The following is an 18,748-nucleotide window of genomic DNA, read 5'->3' on the forward strand; positions in this document are numbered from 1 at the left end:
CCACTGTGCCTTGTAATCACCAGGAATTGCTCTACTTGTGAAATAATAAATTCAGATATTTTATTGTCTAACCATGATCTCCTTTCCTCTTTTACTCAGTTATTCCTAGTGTACTTTATACCCTTTTTTAGGTTTTCTAGTCCATAGATCGACTTTTTTGCAATCTGCCCTTTCCAGTCTTGACTGCATTCCTGATCAGCTTAGATGCCATAGTCCATCACTTTAACCACACTCTTACAGATGTCCTTGAGTTGCTTGTCTCACTGTTCTGTCATATCTGCTTGGCAAAACTCTAGTTCTGGTTGAATGCAGCAGTCTGCCTTTTTTATGCTATTTCCAGGCTGTTGACTATACCTGGAGAAAAACACACCCTACACATTGGTACTTGTATTAATTCTTGGCACAAACCTCAACAAGAACCTCAGCCTTGCTGACAGTTTTTTATTTCCTAAGATGGTACACTGCCCTGGTCACTGCAATGGCCATTTTCATTTTCTACTCTTCTTAAATCTCTGCTTGTATACTGTCTTCTCTGCCTGTGGATGACCTTGTCTTTTAAATACTACATAAAAGAGAAATCAGATGAGAACTCCCTCAAGTTGATGTCCTAAATTTGATAATGCTTTTACCTGTTGTTACACCTATCCTTTTGATTATCTCTCCTATTACTATGGAAATGCCATTCTCCCTAAGACTAATCCCTTTACATGGGCTTGGTAGCACATCATCTGCCTTTTCAGAGACTTGGTTTTGTGATTTTTGTTCTTGTATTTTTCAGTCTTCAAACTCCTTCCTTCTCATCTACAATTTCATGTGCTTCTATGTGTGTACCTGTGATGCATTTGCACTCATTAACACAGGTTTGTGTGCACATAAATACTCTTTCTCTTGGTCCCATGTCCTTCTTGAGTTACCAATTTTGTTCGCATTTTTCCTTCAAAACCCAGCTTCTCAAAAGAGTTGTCCATGCTTTATTTCATCAACTTCCACTCACTCCTCAGTCTATGGCTTGTGCCAATAGATGCTCTTAGGGCATGAATCCATTTATTGCTCAGTCTGGTGGACTAATTTCTTCACTGCTTTGTTTGGCAGTAATTAGCATTGCTGATTTTCTTGCCTTTGAAACACTTTAACTTCTGTGATTTCATATTCTTCCATTTTTACATCTGCTCTTTGGGCTGAATTCTCCGTATTATGCAAGTTCCCCTTTCTTAGGCTTCCCTTTAATTGTTAGTATTTTTCTTTTTCTTTTTTTTTTCGAGTCCGAGTCTTGCTCTGTCGCCCAGGCTGGAGTGAAGTGGCACAATCTCGGCTCACTGCAACTTCCGCCTCCCAGGTTCAAGCAATTCTCCTGCCTCAGCCTCCCAAGTAGCTGGGACTACAGGTGCCCACCACCGTGCCCAGCTAATTGTTGTATTCTTAGTAGAGATGGGGTTTCACCATATTGGCCAGGCTGGTCTCGAACTCCTGACCTTGTGATCCGCCCACCTCGGCCTCCTACTAAAGTGCTGGGATTACAGATGTGAGCCACCGTACTTGGCCAATTGTTAGTATTACTCTAGATTCTATCTCAGGGTTCTGTCCTAGACCTTTTTTGCCTTCCTACAGAATATTCTCTTCACTCTCATCTCAGTTACCCAAGGACTACAGATGTCTGCAGCCTGATCCTTTCTCTTTGCCTCTAGACTTTTATATCTGAATGTTTATTTGTGAGTCTCACCAGCACTCTATTTATTCACTAAATGTATAAATTAACCTTTCTTTCCCCATCCTACTCCCACTCCCCACCTCAAACAAACAAAACCAAACCTATTTCTCTTCTAGCATTTCCCACTTCAATGAGTGGTACTGCTGTCTGTATGAAGGCGTAAGCAAGAAGTTTGGGACTTATACATGATTTTTCCTGTGCCCTTCCCCCGTATCACTCAGTGACTGGGTATACACACACACACACACACACACACACACACACACACACACACACACGGAATATATTTACTTCTCTTTATTCATCTACCTAGATACTAGTTCAGGCCAGCGTCTACACAGACACACACACACACGCACACGCACACACGCACGCACGCACACACACAAACGCACACACACAAACGCACACACACATACACGGAATATATTTACTTCTCTTTATTCATCTACCTAGATACTAGTTCAGGCCAGCGTCATGTCTTGCCCTAGGTCTTCCTGGCTTCTTTCATCTTTTTCTAATCCTCCTCGTTGTGGCTGGGTGATTTTTTTATAACACAGATTTAACCATGTTCCTTCTCTGCTTAACACCCTTCAACGGCTTACTGTTACTATTAGGATAAATTCAAACGCTTTGCTGTTTAAAGACCAGCATGATGTAGCACCAGCTTATATCTCTAGGCTTTTTTCTAGCTCCCCACCTTTCAAATTATGTACTAGTATATTGAAATATTAGTTCCTGAACAAGCCAGGTTCCTTGGTCTTATCTGTAGACCTTCCTCTGTTAGGAACATTTCTTCCCTCTACCAGTCCTTGCACTCTTGTGAGCCCCTCCCTGACTACCCTAAATGTCTTTAGGTATTCTTTTTGAGTGTTCCATTGCACTGTATACTTCTGTTTCTTACAGTATTTATCTTACTTTCTTGGTATTACAGGTTGAATGTCCCAAATCTGAAAATCAAAAATCCAAAATGCTCCAAAATTTGAAACTTTCTGAGTGTCAACATGACACTCAAAGGAAATGCTCGTTGGAGTATTTCAGATTCAAACTTTCAAATTGGGAATGCTCAACTGAGCAAGTATATAATGCAGATATTCCAATAACTGGAAAAATACCCAGAATTTGAAACACTGTGGTCCCAAGCATTTTGGATAAGAGATACACAACCTATACTTGTTCTCTTGTCTCTCTCTTTCATTAAATCATAAACTCCATGAGGGCAGAGATCATGACTGTTTGATTCACTGTCTTTAGCATGTAGCACAGTAGCTGATATATGTAATAAGTACTTACATATTAGCTTTTATTATTATTGCCCATTTTTGATAGAATAAATACCTTTCAAAAATCAGCTTAGGCTGGGCATGATGGCTCACGCCTGTAATCCCAGCACTTTGGGAGGCTGAGGCAGGCAGATTGCTTAAGCCCAGGAGTTTGAGACCAGCCTGGGCAACAATGTGAGACTTTATCTCTAAAAAAATATAAAAAATTAGCTGGGCATGGTGGTGTGTGCCTGTAGTCCCAGCTACTCAGGAGGCTGAGATGGGAGAATCACTTGAGCCTGGAAGTTTGAGGCTGTAGTGAGCTGGGATCATGCCAGTGCACTCCATGCTGGGCAAAAGAGCGAGACCGTGTCTCAAAAAAAAAAAAAACCCCCCCAAAACAAAAATCAGCTTTTACATTACCTTTTTAGTGAATAATTCTTTCTTCTAAGAAAGCTCAAGTCTTTCATTTTTTGAGTCCTTAGTATAATGTATCTACCTTTCCATAGTACCCACTAATAATAATACATTGCATTGGTTTGTCTATGGCTGACTTTCCTGTAAGACCAAAGCTCCTTGAAGGCAGGACCGAATTTTTAATTCCTATTTAAATCTCCATTGCTTTTCTTAATGTTTAGTACTTAGGTGTCATAGATAGCAGGTCTGTTATTTTGTCATCAACCTTTGGATCCTGTCCAGTCTGTCAAGAAAACTTGTAATCTAAACATAATGTTCTGGGTTGTAGAGAGTACTTCTTTTGATATGCATGGTATACTTCTTGTAATGTAATCCTTTAAAATCAGTTTAGTTGTTTTTATAAAGCAGACATTGAGCTTATGTTCAGATAAAAACCACATTTTTTTTTTTTGCATTTGGAATTCTGATTTTCTAAACCTAAGTGACTTTGAACCTTTATTCTTGCTTTAATTTAATCTTGTTCACTCACACTCATTATTCCAATCTGTATCTTAGTCTTGTCATTCTTATACTTAACTGCTTTTATTTTTCATAGTTCGTAAATTTTGGAAATATGACAATTAAGAAATGCAGTCCCATCATCTGATCTGATCTTGGTTAAGCAAACTTCTGTTGTCATTCACATCATTAGTACAAATTTTTGACCAGGATGAAATACTGAAAGCCATCTGACAGTACAGTCTTTCACCAGTTATAAACACCTTTGATGTTTATTCATCTTCATTTCTCCATCGCATCTACAAGGATATCATGAGATTTTCTTAAAAATTTTTTTAACACCTTGCTGATATCAAAATATACTACATTCACCAGTCCAGAAACCCTTCAGAAAGTAAGAGTGGTTTACGTGACCTGTTTGGAACACTTGTGGTAGTGTCTAATGATTGTGAAACCAGCTGATTAATAATGTCTTCTAGTATTTAGCAGAATCTCTTCTTTTCCACTTTTGAAAATTTAGGCATATTTGCCTGCCTGCCAACTTTTGGCAGTTCCCTTGTGCTAACTAAGTTCCCAGAATTCACTGAGAGTGCCTATTTTGTCATACTTTAATTGGGTTGATGGGAGAATTAACTTTTTTTTTTTTGAGATGGAGTCTTGCTCTGTAGCCCAGACTGGAATACAGTGGCATGATCTCGGCTCACTGCAACCTCCACCTCCCAGGTCCCAGTTCAAGCAATTCTCCTGCCTCAGCCTCCTGAGTAGCTGGGATTACAGGCATACGCCACCATACCCAGCTAATTTTTCTTTGTATTTTTAGTAGGGACGGGGTTTCACCATGTTGGCCAGGCTGGTCTTGAACTCCTGACCTCATGATCCGTCTGCCTTGGCCTCCCAAAGTGCTGGGATTACAGGCGTGAGCCACCAAACCTAGCCGGGAATTAACTCTTTAAAAATGGCCAGTTGTTCTTAATCTTGGGCTTTGCTTCTTGGTTAACAATATTTCTTCTGTTCATTCTACTTTGTTCTCATAGTTGGATAAAACAAGAAAAAAGGAATAACATTTACTTTATTTTGTTGGTCATTATGATAATATCTCCAAGCAATAATTCTATTTCTTCATCTCAGCAGTTTTGCTTTAGGTTTTTTATAAGCCTTGAGTCTTTTGACACAATAATTTAGATATCTGTTACTGTATTGAATTAGTTTTTACATGTCTTTTTAAAAATTTATTAGAGAATTTACTGTGTAGTTATAATACCTTTATTTTCTTGTAAAGATTATTCACATAAGTGTTTTTTTATTTTTTATATTTTGCCTTTCTTTTTCCATTCCAGTTTAGTGTAGTATTAAAGAACATCTTTTTTGGAATTGAACAGATTTAAATTTGAATTTCAACTCTGCCTCTTACTGACTTGTTAAGTTAATGAGCCACTCTGAACCAGTTGGTTTGTCATCAAAAAGGGGATAAAAATAACTAACTTACAGGACTATTGCTGGGATTTAACACATTTAAAACACTTAATGCAGGGCCTGGCATTTAGTAAGCTCTAAATAAGTGGTAGATACTATTGAGTTTTCCTGCCTATAAGTATTTTGAAATCAGTTTTCCTAAAGAGTAGGGCACTTGTCTATGCTCATCACTCCCTGCTTTGAATTAGACTCCAAGATGATGTTTCTTATTTCCACACTCCCATTATTTCCCCTCTGTTTACTCCTATCCCAGTTTCCAAGAATAGTCCTTTTTTTTGTTTGCTTTTTAAACAGCTTTATTGAGATATAATTCACATACCAGTTCACCCATTTAAAATGTACAATTCAAAGGTTTTTAGTATATTCATAGAGTTGTACAGCTGTTACCACTGTCTAACCCTAGAACATTTTCATCACCCTAAAAGAAACTTGGTACCCATTATCAGTCATTCTCCATTTCTCCCTTTGCTCAGCCCCTGGAAACCACTAATTTTACTGTGTCTGTGAATTCGCATATTCTGGACATTTCATATAAATGGAATCATACAATATTATTTTGTGTGTGCTCTCTTTACATAGCATAATGTTCTTATGGTTCATCCAAATTGTAGCATGTATCTATACTTCATTTCTTTATCTGGCTAAATATCTCATTCTCTGGATATGGCACATTTTGTTTATCCATTCATTATGGGTGGACATTTGGGTTGTTTCTACTTTCAGACTATTATGAATGACACTGCTATGTCTATTTGTTTACAAGTTTTTTTGTGGATATCTGTTTTCATTTCTCTTGGGTATATAACTAGATGTGTAATTGTTGGGTCATATGGTAATTATTTTAACTTCTCAAGGAACACTGTTACACTGTTTTCCATATAATCCCACCAGCAATATAAATTTCTGTTGTTCCACTTTTCCACTGATACTTGGTATTGTCATTTTTTTTAAAAAATTGAGCTATGCTAGTGGTTGTGTAATAGTAACTCATGGTGGGGTTGTTTTTTTTCTATTTTTGTTTTTTAAATTGCTACATAATATATTTTTTTCAAGGTATGTGTGATAATTTGATATATTCATATAAATAAATCAGGGTAATTAGGCTATCCATCACCTCGAACATTTTTTTTTAATGCTAGGAACATCGAATTATTCTCTTCTAGCTATTTTGAAATGTATAATTGATTGTTACCTATAGTCAACCCTGCATTAACACCAGCTCTTATTGCTTCTGTCTAATTGTATATTTGTACTGATTAATCAACGTCTCTTCATTCCTCTTCTCCCCCTAGCCTTCCCAGCCTCTGGTAACCATCATTTTGCTCTCTATCTCCATGAGTTCAGTTTGTTTTTTTTTTTTTTTTTTAGCTCCCACATGTTAGAACATGTGACATTTGTCTTTCTGTGCCTAGCTTATTTCGCTTAACATACTGTCCTCCAGTTCCATCTGTTTTGTTGCAAATGACAGAATTTCATTCTTTTTTATGGCTGAATAATATTCCATTGTGTATATGTACCACATTTTCTTTGTCTGCTGATGGACACTTGAGTTAATTCTGTTGGCTATTGTGAATAGTGCTGCAGTTAACATAGAGCACAGATATCTCTTCAGTATATTGATTTCCTTTCTTTTGGGTATGTACCCAGTAGTGGAATTGCTGGCTCATATTGCAGTTTTATTTTTAGTTTTTTGAGGAACCTTTATACTGTTTTCTATAGTGGCTGTACTAACTTACATTCCCACTAACGGTGTATGAGGGTTCTCCTTTCTCCACATCCTTGTCAGCATTTGTTATTGCCATCTTTTTGATAAAAGCCATTTTAACTGGGGTGAGATGATAGCTCATTGTGATTTTGATTTGCATTTCTCTGGCGATTAATAATGTTGAACATTTTTTCATGCATGTGTTGGCCATTTGAATGTTTTCATTTGAGAAATGTCTATTCAGATCTGGTGCTCATTTTAAAATTGAAATTTTTTTGAGCTCCTTATGTATTCTGATTATTAATCCTTTGTCAGATGGATAGTTTGCAAATATTTCCTTCCATTCTGTGGGTTGTCTCTTTGTGGATTGTTTCCTTGGCTGTGCAAAAGTTTTTTAACTTAATGTAATCCCATTTGTCTGTTTTTGCTTTAGTTGCCTGTGCTTTTGTGGTCTTACACAATAAGTCTTTGCCCAGACCGGTGTCCTGGAGCATTTCTCCAATGTTTTCTTCCAGTAATTTCATAGTTTCAGATTTTAGATTTAAGTCTTTAATCCATTTTGATTTGACTTTTGTATATGGTAAGAGATAGGGGTCTAGTTTCATTCTTCTGCATACGGTTATCCAGTTTTCCCAGCATCATTTATCGATGAGACTGCCTTTTCCTCACTGCGTTTGTGGTACCTTTGTTGAAAATGAGTTAGCTGAAAATGTGTGGATTTATATTTGAGTTTTTTATTCTGTTCCATTGGTCTGTGTGTCTTTTTATGTCAGTACTATGCTATTTTGGTTACTGTAGCTTTTTAGTAAATTTTGAAGCTGGTTAGTATGATGTTTCCAGCTTTGTTCTTTTTGTTCAGGATTACTTTGGCAGTTGAAGAATATCACTGATGGTTTGATAGGGATTGCATTGAATCTGTAAATTACTTTGGGTAGTATTGTCGTTTTAATGATATTAATTTTTCCAGTCCATGAACATGAACTATTTTTTGTGTCCTCTTCAATTTGTTTCATCAGTGTTTTTTAGTTTTTTATTGTATAGATCTTTCACATCTTTGGCTAAATTGATTGTTAGGTATTTTATATTCTCTATAGCTATTGCAAATGGGATTGCTTTTTTTTTTTTCTTTTTTAGATTGTCCACTATTGGTGTATATAAATGCTACTGATTTTTGTATGTTGATTTCATATCGTGCAACTTTACTGAATTAGTTTGTAAGTTTAATAGTTTTTTGGTGGAGTCTTTAGGTTTTTCTAAATATAAGATCGTGTAGTCTGCACAAAAGATTAATTTGACTTCTTCCTTTCCAATTTGAATGCCCTTTGTTTCTTTCTCCTCTACAATTGCTGAGTCCAGGACTTCCAGTATTATGTTGAATAAAAGTGGTGAAAAATGGGCATTCTTATATTGTTCCAGATATTAGAGGAAAGGCTTTCAATTTTTCCCCATTCAGTATGATGTTGGCCATGAGTTTGTCTTATTATTTTGAGGTGTGTCCCTTCTATATCCAGTTTTTTGAGGGTTTTTATCATGAAGGGACACCGAATTTTTATTAAAAGCTTTTTCAGCATCTGTTGAAGTGATCATGTGGTTTTTGTTCTTGGTTCTGTTAATGTGATGAATCATGTTCATTGATTTACGTATGTTGAATCATCCTTGCATTTCTGGGATGAATCCTGCTTGATCATGGTGAATGATCTTTTTAGTTGTTGAATTCAGTTCATTGTGGTTTTAACTTAGATTTTTCTAATGACTTACGGGGTTGAGCATTTTTTAATGTACTTATTTGCCATCTCTGTATCTTCCCTCTTCAGACATTTGTCCATTTTTTATTGAATTTTTCTTACTGAATTTGGAGAATTCTTTATATATTCTGGATATAAATCCCTTATCAGATAGAAATTTTGTAATTTTTTTCCCCAGTCTGTGGCTTCTGTTTTTGTGTTCTCAGTGTTATCTAAGACTTTCTAATTTTGATGAAGTCCAATTTATCATTTTTCTTTTATGGATTGTGCCTTTGGTGTTACATCAAAGAAATCTTTGCCTAACTCAAGGTCAATTCTAGGATTTCTTCTCCTAGGTGTTCTTCTAGAAGTTTCATAGTATTGGGTTTTACATTTAAGTCCATGATTCATTTTGAATTAACTTTTATATATACATATTGTTAGATTTTTAGTGTTACTGTATTGCTTCTAGTTAACTCAGTCTTCATACCATAAATTAATGAGATTTTTTTAAATGAATGCCCACACCTAATTTAGGGAAGGTAAACTTGTATAATTCATTTGAATTACCAGATGATTTTAATACATATTCTTGCAAAGGATATGTTCATGGTTTTTCATATTTAATGCTGTGCAGTTATGTTCATCTTGCCAGTTATGTATTGTTTAATATATAATTATTTAGAAGTTATGCTAATTGTCAAAATGTTAAAATAAACTAGCATTCAGTTTAAATTATAATTTGAATGAAAAAGTAAACATTTGTCCTTTGTTGAGAAAAGAAAATAGGAAGCCAGTTTAATATTCTGCAAACATCAGTGATTTAGTAACCTATTTCGTTTTCCTCAAGACTTTTGCACTTGCTGTTTCCCTCTGCCTAGAACAACACTCTTCCCCCAGTTAACTGGGTAGTTCATTGCCTCACTCCAAGTTTTGTGCAAATGTTACTCCCAGTGAGGCTTTCCCCAACCGTGCTATTTAAAATTGTAATCCCAGTAATCAGTAGTCCCAGTTCTACTTCCTGTTTTATTTTTCTTGTAGCACTTTATTCTCTGTTACGAATTTTAAGTATTTGTCTATGTCCCCTGCCAGAATATAAGATCCCTGAGAACAGAGATTTTTGCTTTGTTTACTAATGTATGCCTAGAAGCTAAAATATTGCCTAGCGTGTAGTAGATGTTCAACAAATATTGAATGAATAAGTTAATAAATGTATGAAGTTATACATATTTAACACAGGGTTAATTTTAAACCTCAGAGCTTCTCATAGGAACATACTAGCGAAATAAGAAAATATTTTACAATAAATTATTAAGATGATTTCGTAAACATTTGCTATAGAAACTTTTATGATTATTGGGGTTTTTTAATTATTTGCAGGGTTCAGTTTGGCAAAGACTTGGTGCAGATGTGACAGCAGTTGAATTTTTAGGTCATGTAGGTGGAGTTGGAATTGATATGGAGATATCTAAAAACTTTCAACGCATCCTTCAAAAACAGGGGTTTAAATTTAAATTGAATACAAAGGTTACTGGTGCTACCAAGAAGTCAGATGGAAAAATTGATGTTTCGTAAGTATACATCATTTGTTTTTGCTGTATCATCCCTGTCTGTTTCTTTAAGCAAAACACTCAAGTTTCAAAATCAGCTTAGCAAATATAGGGTTTTTTCTAACTTAAGGTCATTTTATTACTTAATGTAACTCAGTTGTTTATCAAATTATTGCATTAGCACATTGAAATTTATGATTAGGTTAATGCTAGAAAGAGTAATCCAATATTCTCATTGTTGTACCTTCTTATAGTGCATTCAGAAAAATTAAAATTCCCAATATTCAGTAAAATTGAATCAACATTTTTAGGCAGATATATGGGGAAATCAATAATAAAAGATTGCTTACTATATGTCTGGTACTGTACTGATTAAATAATGGCATTTAACTTATTTAATGAATTAGTTTTTAAATAAATATTTAAATAGTTAATAGTATTTAAATAGTTTAATGACTAACTTTTACTCAAAGATAAGAAGCTGAATTCATTGACTAATTAATGACTAACTTGCCACACAGCTAGTGGGTGGCAGTCAGTAGTTGAATTTGGATTTCTGTGACTCAAAGACCTGTATTCTTAACTGCTGTTTTATTATACTGTGGTTTTTGTGAGATTTTAATAATAGATCTCTAGATTTTAATGATAGATCTCTTTCATTGTCTGACTCTTATGTTTACATTCAAATAAACTTATATTGTTAAAAATGTCATCAGTGCCAGCTGGGCATGGTGGCTCACACCTGTAATCCCAGCACTTTGGGAGGCTGAGGTGAGCAGATCACGAAGTCAAGAGATCAAGACCAGCCTGGCCAACATGGTGAAACCCCGTCTCTACTAAAAATACAAAAATTAGCTGGGTGTGGTGGCACGCACCTGTAGTCCCAGCTACTCGGGAGGCTGAGGCAGGAGAATCTCTGGAACCTGGGAGGTGGGGGTTGCAGTGAGCCGAGATTGCACCACTGTACTCCAGTCTGGTGACAGAGCAAGACTCCGTCTCAAAAACAAAACAAAATAAAAACAAAAATGTCATCAACACTTGAGAAATCGCTGGCCTTAAGTTTCTAAGCCTATCAATTTATGTAGGTGTGTATTTAACATTTATATACTGTTTGTTATCTAGTATTGAAGCTGCTTCTGGTGGTAAAGCTGAAGTTATCACTTGTGATGTACTCTTGGTTTGCATTGGCCGACGACCCTTTACTAAGAATTTGGGACTAGAAGAGCTGGGAATTGAACTAGATCCCAGAGGTAGAATTCCAGTCAATACCAGATTTCAAACTAAAATTCCAAAGTAAGTTGGATAATTATCTGCATTTTCAGTAATTTTAAAATTGATTTCAAACAGTATTTTCAAAAGTAAGATTGTTATGCTTAAAATATGTATTGGCTTTGGGGAAGAATAGTAAACTTACAAAATGTAAAATAAAAAATAACTGAATTTTACTTAAAGATAAGAAGCTGAATTCACAGATTTTTGAAGAGCTGCATTTGGTGTATTTTTGGTGACTTATTTACTGGAAACTTTGGTTACCATGATGTAAATGAAGATAAGTAGCTGTGATTTCAGAAATTCATTGTGTTTCTTTTGATTTCTGTGGTAGTATCTATGCCATTGGTGATGTAGTTGCTGGTCCAATGCTGGCTCACAAAGCAGAGGATGAAGGCATTATCTGTGTTGAAGGAATGGCTGGTGGTGCTGTGCACATTGACTACAATTGTGTGCCATCAGTGATTTACACACACCCTGAAGTTGCTTGGGTTGGCAAATCAGAAGAGCAGTTGAAAGAAGAGGTAAGTCTGAACATGGGTGGTTTTATGCCAATGTGTGAGTTGTGCCAATGATACTGGTGGTTGAGAAACAGCATTTTATCATTATGCTAATATATTTAATAGCTGTGAAATATTGTTTAGCTTATATATTTTTTCCCTTGTTAGCATTATAAAGAGATCATTCACAGATTTATCAGCAGTAATTGAGAGGAAGAGAAGTTGCCTATATTAAAAAACTAGTAATTCCAGATCTTTTATATTTGGCTTTGAAATATAACCAGATGGACAGACATTTGTATTTGCTTGCATTTGCACCCAAGATATATTTCATTAACCAGTCTTTTGGTCTTTCCTTTCCTTCTGTGTGCTTTGCAAACAATTGCCTTCTTGGGATTTATTTTCTGAACAAATGGTAGATGATTTTACAAATTGGAAAGAACTTTTCTGGAAATTACGTAGATTCTTTTTTTCTGACTGTCACAGGGTATTGAGTACAAAGTTGGGAAATTCCCATTTGCTGCTAACAGCAGAGCTAAGACAAATGCTGACACAGATGGCATGGTGAAGATCCTTGGGCAGAAATCGACAGACAGAGTACTGGGAGCACATATTCTTGGACCAGTGAGTATTGTAAAACCAGAGAAATCCCATTAAGATTTCTAAAAAGCATTGCTGTTTATTAATTATAAACCACCTGGTGTTACTCTGAGGTTGCTCATTTCCAGCAAAACTTTGAATATGGCTCTCTGTGCATCATTTCTAGAAAGATACCAGCAGCACTCTCACAGTCTTGCCCACTGTATCATCTACTTACTGTCCCGCGCCAAGATTGTCTCTTTAAAACATACACCGGATTATGCCCCTTAAAATCCTCCAGTGGTGCTTTTCAACTTCAGATTGTTACATCCAAGGCCTCACTGAAGCTGTTTGTGCCTACTTCTCTGACCTCTTCTTTTTGTGCTCTCTTTTACTTATTAATCCCGTGTCATACGGGCCTTCTCTCATTTTCACAACAGGCCATATGTTTGCATTTGAGGGCCTTTGTGCTTAAGGTACCCTCTGCTTAGACTGTTCTGCCTCCAGATCTTTGAATGGCTGGCTCCTTATTGTTCAGGTATCAGCTCAAATGTTACCTCCTAAGGGAAGCCTTTCCTACCACTGAGCCTAAAGTATGTATCTTTCTTGTAGATATCTCTTGTATCTGATGTAACAATAATGAGAATAGAATATTTGAGTGCTGTGTCACTTTAGTATACATTTTGTTATTTTTACATCAGCTTTGTGAGATAGGTGCTGTTATTTTTGAGGTGAAGAAACAATGAAGCACACAGAACCAATGAATGGTTAAGGTAGTAAATGGTAGATATGAATTGAAGGCCCTTTGGCTCCAGAGCCCAAGCTCTTCTGTGTCACCTTTTCGTTAAGCTTTTCCTGACTTTTCTTCAACGGATAGAGAAACAGATTTAAGATGTTTTTAAGATCTAAAAGCTTCCTCTCTTAACCATTGCTATCCTATTAGCATGTAGTTTTTGCCTTGGAAGCAAATTTACTTGGCTTGTTATTTTAAAGGGTGCTGGAGAAATGGTAAATGAAGCTGCTCTTGCTTTGGAATATGGAGCATCCTGTGAAGATATAGCTAGAGTCTGTCATGCACATCCGGTAATTATTAACAACATATAGAATTGATGGTTGCCTAAATTTTCTTCTGACCCACAAATATTTGGTTTTTAATTTTAAATTTTTTCCCTTGCAGACCTTATCAGAAGCTTTTAGAGAAGCAAATCTTGCTGCATCATTTGGCAAATCAATCAACTTTTGAATTAGAAGATTATATATATTTTTTTCTGAAATTTCCTGGGAGCTTTTGTAGAAGTCACATTCCTGAACAGGATATTCTCACAGCTCCAAGAATTTCTAGGACTGAATTATGAAACTTTTGGAAGGTATTTAATAGGTTTGGACAGAATGGAATACTCTTATATCTATATTTTACATAAATTTAGTATTTTGTTTCAGTGCACTAATATGTAAGACAAAAAGCTACTTATTGTAGCATCCTGGAATATCTCTGTCAACTCATGTTTTCATGCTGTTCATGAAAGATTCAATGCCACTGAATTTAAATAGCTTTTTTCTCTGATACAGAAAAGTTGAATTTTACGTGGATGGAGCTAGAATTTGATATGTGAACAGTTGTGTTTGAAGCAAAGTGATCAAGTTATTTTTAATTTGGTTTCACATTGGAAACAAGTCAGTCATTCAAATATGATTCAGATGTCTATAAACCGAACTGATGTAAGTAAATGGTCTCTCACTTATTTAACCCCTAAATTCTTTCAGTTTAGGGGTAGAATTTGTGTTTAAGAGGTTTTTAAGGTTCCATTGTTGTCTACAACTCTGAAGGGTAATTATATAGTTATCCAAATTAAGAGAGTCTATTTACGGAACTCAAATACATGGGAATTCAAATGTATTACAGTGGGGAATGAAGATACTGAAATAAACGTCTTAAATATTCATTTACTGGTTATTATGAGTACATGTTGAGATGGTCGTAGTTTTTTTTTTACGACTACTTCTAGTGTATATTCCTATTTCTTTTGTAGGCCTGAATATATCTTTATTTTCGTGTTATAGGACAATATTAAGGCATTTTAAAGGTCATTATCCTTTCATCTATTTTAGAGACACCTACTAAATGTTTAACATATACTTTTGGGGAAGTACAACATAAGGGAGTCTTTAATCTGTGTTTTCCTTGGCTGGGTAAATGACTGTTTATTTAAAGAGTGCTATAAAATTGGATGTGTGGTGTTTAAAATGGCCATGTCCTGAGGAAACTTAAGTAACAAAGTACTAAATGCTAAGTAGGCTTTTGCATATTGTAACTAAATTTAAGAATAATTCAGATTAAGTAGTTCTGAAATTTGGTATAGATAGCATGGATTGTCTTATGCTCATTATGAGTGACATAACGACCCTGGATTCTGTTACATACTTCTAAAGATAATTGATTGTTGTCTTAGTAGGCAGTTAACTTGGCTGAACACCAACTCCAAACTGTCTTGTTTGTAGGTGGCAGCAGCTGAAATCTCTTCTCAGTTGTTTTAGCTTTACCTATGCTGCTGGAAGTCTTTCCCATGCAAGTGTGTAGTTCAGGGGTCAACCAGAGTTTGGGCAGAAGAAAGTCTGCCCCTTCTGTGCCTCCTGTTTTTTGGGGATTTCCCCTTTATGTTCCAGCTGTTGTGGTTGCCCCATATTCTGCCCTCTGATCCTTAACCGATAAAACTTGGCGTTTGTTTCCCCCTCAAGTGAGAACCTATTAAAAATGAGACATTGAGCCAGTGCTGTTCACTTTTTAAGTGCCAAGTTCCCTCTACTTTCCACTTGTTTATAGTTGTTTCCAGTGCCTGTAGTTTTTCCTAAAATATATTTGTTCAGAGTTTGCAGTTGCTATCAGCAGGAGGGTTGGTCTGATATATTTGTGATACTTTGCCATTATTGGAGGTGAACTCTGCATCTTTTTAAAAATTTGAAATCCCAGTATCATGTGAAGTGCTCTTTATGTAAATCTCAACATACCCCTTACTCAGGGAAAAAACAAGTTTTTAGTTAGGGAATAGTGAAATATAATTTAATATGGAATCCTAGCTGTAGAGACACGAAACAGTTAAATCCATCTTTAAGTGTTTACATTCAGTATGAGAATGCAAATATATTTGTACGAGGAATAAAGTCCTAGGAATAAAACAAGTTTTAAGTGTTCACTTACTGTTATCTACTAAGCTGTCAATATTTTCGTGGCTTGTGAAGAGTGAGATTAATTGTCCACTTCCTTGAACTGATTAAAATTAGTAATTTCAACTGGCTGGGAGCGGTGGCTCACTCCTGTAATCCCAGCACTTTGGGAGGCCGAGGCGGGCGGGTCATCTGTGGTCAGGAGTTTGAGACCAACCTGACCAACGTGGTAAAACCCCATCTCTACTAAAAATATGAAAATTAGCCAAGTGTGGTGGCAGGCCGCTGTAATCCCAGCTACTCAGGAGGCTGAGGCAGAATCACTTGAACCCAGGAGGCAGTGAGCTGAGATCATGCCACTGCCACTCTAGCCTGGCAACAGAGCGAGACTCCGTCTCAAAAAAAAAAAAAAAAAGGTAATTTCAAAGTGAGATCTTTAGTTGTTTAGCTGAAAAGGAATGGAGAGTGTTTCTACTGTTTTAAGTAAAATACTTATATAATTGCTCTAGTAGATGATGAGGTATGACCATTTTTGCTAGTTATTAGGATTTTTAAATTAAGTTCTGGGGTACATGTGCAGAACATGCAGGTTTGTTACATAGGTATACATGTGCCATGGTGGTTTGCTGCACCCATCAACCTGTCATCTACATTAGATATTTCTCCTAATGCTATCCCTCCCCACCCCCATCCCTGTGTCCATGTGTTTTCATTGTTCAACTCCCACTTACAAGTGAGAACATGCGGTGTTTGGTTTTTTATTTTTGTGTTAGTTTGCTGAGAATAATGGTTTCCAGCTTCATCCATGTCCCTGCAAAGGACGTGAACTCATCCTTTATTATGGCTGCATAGTATTCCATGGTGTATATGTGCCACATTTTCTTTATCCAGTCTGTCAGTCATTAATGGGCATTTGGGTTGGTTCCGAGTCTTTGCTATTGTGAACAGTGCCTCAATAAACATACGTGTGCATGTGTCTTTATAGTAGAATGATTTATAATCCTTCGAGTATATACCCAGTAATGAGATGGCTGGGTCAAATGGTATTTCTAGTTCTAGATCCTTGAGGAATTGCCACACTGTCTTGCCACAGTGGTTGAACTAATTTACACTACCACCAACAGTGTAAAAGCGTTGCTATTTCTCCACAGCCTCTCTAGCATCTGTTGTTTGCTGACTTTTTAATGATCGTCATTCTAACTGGCAAGAGATGGTATCTCATTGTGGTTTTGATTTGCATTTCTCTATTGACCGGTGATGATGAGCTTTTTTTCATGTTTGTTGGCTGCATACAAGTCTTCTTTTGAGGTGTCTATTCATATCCTTCGCCAACTTTTTGATGGGGTTGAAGTTCTTCGCAAAACTTTTCTCCCATTCTCTAGGTTGCCTGTTCACTCCGATGATGGTTTCTTTTGCTGTGCAGAAGCTTTTTAATTAGATCCCATTTGTCAATTTTGGCTTTTGTTGCCATTGCTTTTGGTGTTTTAGTCATGAAGTCTTTGCCCATGCCTATGTCCTGAATGGCATTGCCTAGGTTTTCTTGTAGGGTTTTTATGGTTTTAGGTCTTACACTTAAGTCTTTAATCCGTCTTGAGTTAATTTTTGTATAAGGTGTAAGGAAGGGATCCAGTTTCAGCTTTCTGCATATGACTAGCCAATTTTCCCAGCACCATTTATTAAATAGGGAATCCTTTCCCCATTTCTTGTGTCAGGTTTGTCAAAGATCAGATAGTTGTAGATGTGTGGTGTTATATCTGAGACCTCTGTTCTGTTCCATTGGTCTATCTGTTTTGGTACCAGTACCATAAAAGTGACAAATTATTGCTTTGGGCCAGAGGAAAGTTATTAACTTACAGCTGTTTACCTAACTTTTGTCCAGGCCCAGCTTCAGATGCAGCTGTGTTGGATGTGTGGGTGGTTGTTAAGCAGTCCACAGAATAGTCTTGCTCTAAGAATGTGTGAAGAAAACACATAGGGGCTGGCCTTTTATACAGCTAGTTAGGCAATAAAGTTGACATGGGCCTGGCAATTACTTTCCTTAGATTAGTTGCAAAATCACATAAAATACAATACAAAAGCTGAGAAATTAGAGCATCATTCTGTGCTCTGTAGTAGCATTGCTCAACTGGCAGGAGCAGTATCCATAAACTCTGGCCTGATTTAATTGAAACCTTCCCCTCAGTAATCCTAGTCCTTTTCTAGGTGGTAATGATTACAAGCCCTAGTTCATCCTGCAGATTTTCTAAAATGTTGCTTTTTCTCATTCCCACAGCAAGGAATACTTACAGGAGTTTTGATGGTTGGAGCAACTCAGCAACCATTGAAATAGTGATGGTAGCATAGACTATATTTGTCCTCCTTAACCTCAACCTGGGAATCCCACTGGGAGGTGATTGGGAGGAGGGGAGTCAAGGGTGGGGAGTTTTGGAGGATGTTTACCTGTCAAATAAATATAATAGCTTGTTTATAGACAACATAAATTAGGGTCTCCGTGGAGGCAGTAAACTTGTTTATAAATCCATGTTTACAGTGAAAATAACATTCTTTGCTAAAGGGATTCATCAACAATCAGTGAAAGTAACAAGTACACCAAAATATATATACAAAAGCACTGTACTTTATTTAACTCCATACAAAATGTGATTAAAAACATTAAATAGGTGATGAGTTTTATTTTGAAGATCATTAAGTCAGTTTTTAAAATGTAGCTGTTTTACCTTGGTCACCTCAGCCATTTTTTATTCTCCTTTGTTACAAGCATGTGCTATACACAGCAACTTTCTGGCTTATATCCTTTAGGAGTGAACGGACTTCTCCTTCCAGTCTCGCTAATTCTTGAGCTTTATCTTCTAAGTATTTTTGATTGTCTTCGTATTTTCTTTCTAAATCTGTGGACATTAT

General features: G+C 36.3%; 2 protein-coding genes across 4 annotated transcripts in view; one reads left to right on the forward strand and one right to left on the reverse strand.

Moving 5' to 3' along the window:
* Positions 1-14,628, forward strand: part of DLD (dihydrolipoamide dehydrogenase) — a 31,779-nt gene extending 17,151 nt beyond the window's left edge. For all 3 annotated transcript variants that reach the window (XM_055283649.1, XM_055283647.1, XM_055283646.2), the window contains 6 exons: positions 10,168-10,358; positions 11,460-11,630; positions 11,941-12,130; positions 12,593-12,730; positions 13,679-13,768; positions 13,863-14,628. In XM_055283649.1, coding sequence (XP_055139624.1) covers positions 10,168-10,358; positions 11,460-11,630; positions 11,941-12,130; positions 12,593-12,730; positions 13,679-13,768; positions 13,863-13,928 — 846 coding nt within the window. In that variant the 3' untranslated portion in view covers positions 13,929-14,628. The remainder of the gene's footprint in view (positions 1-10,167; positions 10,359-11,459; positions 11,631-11,940; positions 12,131-12,592; positions 12,731-13,678; positions 13,769-13,862) is intronic.
* Positions 14,629-18,442: 3,814 nt separating this feature from the next.
* LAMB1 (laminin subunit beta 1) overlaps positions 18,443-18,748 on the reverse strand; it is an 80,454-nt gene continuing 80,148 nt past the window's right edge. Inside the window, exon 34 of the mRNA XM_055283645.2 lies at positions 18,443-18,735. Coding sequence (XP_055139620.1) covers positions 18,599-18,735 — 137 coding nt within the window. The 3' untranslated portion in view covers positions 18,443-18,598. The remainder of the gene's footprint in view (positions 18,736-18,748) is intronic.

The sequence above is a fragment of the Symphalangus syndactylus genome, chromosome 6, assembly GCF_028878055.3.
Source record: "Symphalangus syndactylus isolate Jambi chromosome 6, NHGRI_mSymSyn1-v2.1_pri, whole genome shotgun sequence".
NCBI lineage: Eukaryota > Metazoa > Chordata > Mammalia > Primates > Hylobatidae > Symphalangus > Symphalangus syndactylus.